Below are 6,847 nucleotides of genomic sequence, written 5' to 3'. Positions count from 1 at the left end.
GAGACGCTATCAGGTTTTCAACTGATATCTCCTGTCTCTTGTGTTTGAGAGTTGTGGCAAAGTTCCTCCATGAAGGGGGCAACTTAGCAATAATGCATCCAGCCACAAACTTATTAGGTAAGGCACACTTAAGGAGTTCAAGCTCTTTCGCAATGCACTGTATCTCATGAGCTTGTTCGACTACAGAACGGTTGTTCACCATCCTGATCTCATGGAAGCTCTCCATGATGTACAGTTCCTTTGCCGCATCGGTTGCACCGAATTTAGCATTCGGTGCATCCCGGAGCTCTTTACCATCCGTATGTGCATGTACACATCACACGGACGATCGGCAAGAATACTCGAACGCATCCGACGAAGAGAGTATTGTTTTCCTTGAACTTGTTCGATCTTGGTCAGATATAGTTCCTTCGGGTAAACCATTACTAACTTCGAATACTTTCGGATGAGTAAGCCGGAGCGTGGCCTTAACTCTGCCACCTCTTAAAGTGCACACCAGTAAACTTATCCGGCCTCGAGTGCATCGAGCAAAACCAGCCATTGTTAACTCGGGAAATTGCCTACAATTAGGTTTTTGGATTGTTGGATAATTAGGCACAATTTCCATGATTAATTCCAGAATATAAAACATGATTACAGCAACTACTAACATGTGAAACTCGAACATACTAGATGCATTAATCAACATGAGTAGCAGCAACACAAACGGTAAAGCATCCATCGCTAAACAGATCGAGATATGTCGCACGTACCGATCTGGTGGAGGTGGCGGTTGAGGTGTAGCAGATGATGTCGCAGCAGTAACGTTGTTGATGACAACGTTGTTGACGACGGGAACGACGGGTCGAAGTAGACGGCGTTGAAGACGATGGTAGGCAGCACCGCCCGACTTGGACGGAAGACGACCCGTGATGAAGAGCTTGAGCGAGTCGCGCAGAGCGCTTCCCAAAAACCTAATTCGCCCTCTCCCGTACAGGATCGCAAGGACTAGCGGTTCCGGAGACCTGCTCTCCCGTTCGCCGATGCACGTTGGCGCGCGGGATGGAGTAGGCTACGATGGCGGCGCAAGCAGAGAGAGGTGGAAACCCTAACTCGTGTATTCAGTATGTTTCTGCGGTAGCCGGGCAAGAGATTATAAAGGTTCGGGAACGTTTCGAGTCGGTTACAGATAGCCCACGATCCGGGAGCGACCCGAACCGACTAACTGCGACGCGTCCGTCTAGGACTCTGTTCGTTTTCCTGAGCTGCAAAAAGTAAGGAAAGTCTCAGAGCGCGGCGCGCGTCGTGACGTGTCGTGTCGAGTCGAGACGAGCGAGGAGGAGGAGGAGCGCGCGTGTAGCACTCCTATTCTCACTCACTTACTAGTGGTGAAACAACCCACCTTATAAGGTGGTCTAACTTCCTCCCAATTTTCCATGTGGGACTAAACTTCCCACCACTTGCCACTCACTAGTGAGCTGCCACCAACTTGGGCTCAAACTCACAAGGCTGCCACTATGTGGGCTTTGAGATTTATAGGGAAAACTGAAATCTAATTTGGGCCACTAAAAGTGGGCCCAATATTTCAACAAACATAGGATTAGGCAGCAAGTTAGACTGACACTTTGCCCCCAAAAGAATTGATTAAGTTTTTTGAGGAATGAGTTCAGATTGCGTATTATTTTTAAAACAATTTTGTTTCTTCAGATGTGGATGACGCTGGCAAGACCTCTGGATCGGCCATGGATCGAGCACGCGATCGCCGAGCTCAAGCTTCTTCACGACGCAACCAACCCAAGAAGGCTTGACCAAGACGCCTGACTTCACCTCCAATAGCCTTATGTTTTCTAGCCATCTTTGTTGCGTTCGTTGCTCTTACAACTTGGCCGAAGCTGTAGTGCCGCAGCATGTATCAGTTATTCCTATGTTGAACATGAGGGCTTTATTAATTTAAAGTCGGCAGTCCATGCCTTTTATCTAAAAAAAAAATTGTGGGTGTGGGTGTGTGACTGTATGGCTTGATGGCTTGTGGTCTTGATCAATTCAGCTGCATTTAGTGTAATATATTCACTCAAACCTCACTCCTAAAAATATATTTGGCATATTTCAGTTTGCAATGTTTTTTAGGCTATAGTAGACTATTGTAGTTGTTAAGATAATAAGATGTTAAGGTAGACACTACCTTTTCTGTTGCGAGTAAGATCGGTAATATTAGCCCCAGGTCAGCAGTTACTATGAACGCTCTCTGATCGCGTTTATAATAGGCTTGTTGTGAGCATTTCTGAGTTCCCTACATGATTGAAAAAAGGTGTTAGCAAAATACGTATTGGTTCTAGTAGCTTATAATAATTGCAATTACACCACCGTGATTCGAAGAAAACATGTTGGCTTGTTATTGTTTGTTCATTTTTCCTTAATTCTCTCATTTATGCTAACCGCGCAATAACTTCAAAATTTTCTAGTGCTTAGTAAAGATCATTAGAAGTACAGATCATGTCTTACTACAGATCATTGAAATTTAGCTTATGCTTAGTACAGATCAAAACTAATAGTCTCATTGTATATTGACGAAATACCTTGTTTTTTGGTTTTAGTGGTTTTCCCAGATTACTGGATTTGTGCGGAGGCTCGTACATCCCTTTGATGATGGAGGGCACCGATTTTACCCTGATGATGACGAAGACCTGAGCCGCAAGCACAAATTTAAGACCTGGCGCAACAAGATCGACGGCACAGGTCCTGGTATTTATGGCGAGGCATGATTGGAATTTGTTATGATCCTTCTCTCCGGTGTTTACTTCAGTTTTTAATGTTTCGGACTAGCTGTTTTTTTATCAAGTTTGGTACTACCAATGTTTACTTCAGTTCAGTTATCTTGTTTGATTCAGCATACTCTTTATCCTAATTTTGAAATAGTTCAATTGTACTCTGAAACTTGTTGTCGGCATTTAGTATGTACAGAAAAAACACAAGCTCCCAGCCTGTCAGAAAAGTAGTAACACAACAAATAGCTCTGTACCGGACACAACAAGTGAATAAATTATTTACAGCATGCGCCTTTACACCATCAGAATCAACAAAAATTCCTTGCGACATCAGATCCGTTCTCTAGATGATTTTACTCTGGGCATTGCCGGAGAAAACTGAAGACTTCTCAAGATTAATCTTGATCCAACACAACAAATCCAGAGAGTCTCTTCTAGAGCATCCAGACCTCATGTTATCACTCCTAGCAAAGAAGATGTTGCCATCTGCAAACAGCAAATGGGAGATAGGGGGGCAGAGTCTACCATTGTGTATGCCATAGAGCTCATCTCGGGCTACATGCTGCTAAAGGAGTGGTGTCTTTGCGTTGACAACAGCGACACAACTTCGCTGTCAGATCAGGCTGCAGATCTCTACCGGTACGCGGTTACAGCATGCCAAAATTATTCAAAGGCTATACATTGTTGTTATCATGCAGTAATTCTACTGAAAGATACGAAAAAATACTCACAAAAAGAGGTTTGTCTATTTGTAAACTGTGTAAGATTGTTTTTATTCAATCTCAAACACCTTTATGAGTATTTAGATCAATATCTGACCATTCTCATCACATGCTCTAAATTTCGAAGAAATTGTAAGACTGCACACTTTCTATACCACAATATGTGACTGAGATTTACCAAAAACTGAGGCAAGTGGGGATAAAAAAAAACGATCTCAATAACTAAATCATCCGGTACCCAACTGGAATAAACGCAGCATGCTCTTCTTAACATTCCAGAACATCACAACACCTAATTATATTCCAGTGCGGTGGCATCACGAGATACTCATCTAGTCAAGCTAATGAGTCATAATACATGTGTTGGCATCAACATCATATGAAATGAGGCTAAGGTGTCCGCAAGAGCCAGTATGATACATGCTTATATTTCAGCAAAATGGAAGTTGAGTTCATTCTTCCGTTGGCGTGTATACTGCTTCGACTTCCGTGATTGTACTCTCAGCCTCTCCAATCTCAGTGCCTTGTTCATTTGACTCCTTCAACTCAGCCTGTAATGAGATCATAGAACGTCAGTTCAAGTAGGACAGAGTTACATAAATTCGAATATAGCTAAGAAATTCTGCACAGTACCAGAGTTGCCTTCAAGTCTGTCAGTGCAGCTTCAAGACGCTTATGGCAGTCTGGGACCATCATCCTCGATTCAGCTAACACATTTTCCTGCAAATGTACAAGGCATTAAGATGCAGTTCCAAGTTCCCAACGTGAAATGCAACTTGGAAAAGAAGCAGGGATACAAGTAATTAACACTTGTATGCCCAAAAACAGACCATAAGATCTAGATGTAGGTATGAGATTAATCAATTTGAGACCTTGCACATATGCTTTTAAATATTTTAATATGTTCGGTACTACCAATAACTATATGGAAGCCTCTGAAGAATGTTATTGGCAGCAAACATTGCAGTGCTTTGAAGAATGGATATGACGTTTCTTTACTTATTCTACTTACAACTGTATCCACCCTGATGCTTCACAGAAAGTTTTAGCCCTACACTACATTAAGTAAACATGTGATCATCTGAAATATGTAACTCAGTTTTTAATGGAAGAAAAAGTTATTGGCTGATGAAAAACTAGGTTTTCTTACATCAAGCGTCCGCATAGACTGAACGGAAAGAAAAAAGAAACGCATGTTAGAACGGAACAAAAAAGGTAATCCATATGAACAGAACCACAAGACACAAGATAGATGCCGAAACCTTTGTAGCTAGGCCTTTAGGATGCGGAAAACTTTGATCTAGGCCTAGAACCAGAACTGAACTAATAACTGATAAACCCGTTACATAGACTGCAGTGATCGAAACTTATAATAAAACCATGGGTACCCAGCAGTACATAATGCACAGATCGCTATGTCACAACCATTGCAGAACAAATGATAAAACATGTAAGCAACAATGACAAACACCAAGTTGTCACTCAGGCCAACTAATCCTCAAGGGCTCAAGGCTTCACAGGGTAGATCTTTCTACTTAAGTATTGTTTTGGGAACCAATGAGTAATTGGTTAACCTGTCCATTTATGGAGGAAAACTGACCAGTGACCATATGGCATAATTACCCAGCAAGCTGGTAGTAACTAGATTATCATCCGCAGCCTAATGAAAACGGCTACAGGGAAGCATTTTAAGGACAGCGTATGGTCCAACTACCACCAGTAAGCACTTCAATCGGTACAAGTATTACCAGCAAGTACTGGGCAGAGAGATGAGTAACTGTACGGAGAATTAAACAAGCACTGTAGGCAGAAAAATCTTCAGTCAGTCACCTGCTGCTTGAGATCGTAGGGATCGGCGCCCTTCTCCTTCATGTCAGCAGTCTTGGCCGCCTCCTTCTCCACCTCCTTCTCGTAGGAGCGCAGCTCCTTGACGATCCTCTTGCACGTCGACGTCTTGATCTTGAGGTTCCTCACAGTCGCCATCCTAGGATGGAACCAGGGGTAGATCTAGGTAGTGCAGCGGCACACACAAAAATTGCAGATGTTAGTTTGGGTGGGAAGTGAGCAATCCCTGGATGAGTGAAAGTTGATACCTCGAGATCCAAGGAACAAGATCGCGGACGGGGTGGAGTCACAGGAAGGACGAACTGCCGCGAGGTAGAACGGGGACGGCGAACGGCGGCGATGCGCGTGAGCGGCGAGGGATTTGACGGCAGGCGAGGGGAGATTGGACGGGGGAATGGTGTGCGGTAGATCAGCAGATGGAAAGGCACTTGACAGGGGAGCTAATCGATTCCGACTGGGGACTAAACAGGGAAATGTAGGGTTTGTGGGGAAATATTTACTTTTTTTTTTCGAAAGCTCGCCGCGGGGAAGCTCGGACATTCCTTTTTTCCTCCTAGGATTGAAGTGGAAATTCCCAATTCCACACCTGAATTTTGATTTTTCTTTTTCATTTATCTAAGCTAGACTAGCAAAGAGCGGCGACAATACCCGAGTGCAGAAAAGAGACATAGCTAAACTATCCACACACACTTAGAGCATCTCCGGTAGCGTTCCCCAAAGCGTCTCTCAAACCGTGCCGGATTGAGCGTTTGAGGGACGTGTTTCATTCGTGTCGCGCTTAGAGGACGTCGCTCCCCAGTCGCGTTTCCCAAATAAAATTTCAGAATTTTTAAACTTAAGCGAGATTCGATTAGATTCATCCAAACTTGGCATATATTACATAGATTCGAACGAAATTTGACTAAATTTAAACTAAACTTAATCTGGAAGTACTTGCGGCGGCCGGATGCGTCGTAGTACTGGTGGAAGTTGTACATGTCGTTGGTGACGACCTCCTGCTTGACGCGCTCGTCGGGCTCGTCGGCGGGCTCGTCCTTCACCAAGTCGCTTGGTCCTGCCTCGCCGTCGTCGGTGAGGTCCACGAGCGGCTTGCCGGAGTCGCGGATGGACATGGCGATCGCCATGTCGAGGTCGCCCCTGCAGGCATCCTTGTCGTTCATTGACGCCAAGCACGCCGCCCGCAGCCCTAGGCAGTCCTCGGGGTCGTCGCTGCTGGCGATGAGCCGCTGCTGCCGCTCGTACTCCGCCAGCCGTGCCGCCTGCGGCGCTTCCTCCGGCTCCTCCTTCACCTCCGGCTTCGGGATGAGGAGGGCGCCGCCACGCCTCTCTTGCTGCCGCCGGCTGCCGCTACCGCCACGCCTCGTGTTGACGGGCGTCGCCGACTCCTCCTTCACCTCCCGTTTGGGAACGGTGTAGGGCGCCGAGCGGTACGACGAGGACGGCGTCGATCGGGCCGGTCCTGAGGAAGAAGAGTTCGAGGAGGACGAGTATGTGGTCCTCCTCGGCTGCCATTGCGGTGGTCCTCCTCGAGGAGAC

At 45.5% G+C, this 6,847-nt stretch overlaps 1 protein-coding gene across 1 annotated transcript; it reads right to left on the bottom strand.

Moving 5' to 3' along the window:
- Positions 1-3,669: 3,669 nt before the first annotated feature.
- On the bottom strand, positions 3,670-5,756 carry LOC124666362 (tubulin-folding cofactor A-like). Its single transcript, XM_047203694.1, has 4 exons — positions 5,560-5,756; positions 5,297-5,450; positions 4,100-4,186; positions 3,670-4,017 (listed from the first exon to the last, which is right to left on the bottom strand). Exons 2-4 carry the CDS (start codon positions 5,447-5,449, stop codon positions 3,919-3,921), a joined length of 339 nt encoding a protein of 112 aa, XP_047059650.1. The 5' UTR covers position 5,450; positions 5,560-5,756; the 3' UTR covers positions 3,670-3,918.
- Positions 5,757-6,847: the final 1,091 nt, after the last annotated feature.

The sequence above is a fragment of the Lolium rigidum genome, chromosome 6 (genome assembly GCF_022539505.1).
Source record: "Lolium rigidum isolate FL_2022 chromosome 6, APGP_CSIRO_Lrig_0.1, whole genome shotgun sequence".
Taxonomy (NCBI): Eukaryota; Viridiplantae; Streptophyta; class Magnoliopsida; order Poales; family Poaceae; genus Lolium; species Lolium rigidum.
This window is presented reverse-complemented; position numbering and strand designations above follow the sequence as displayed.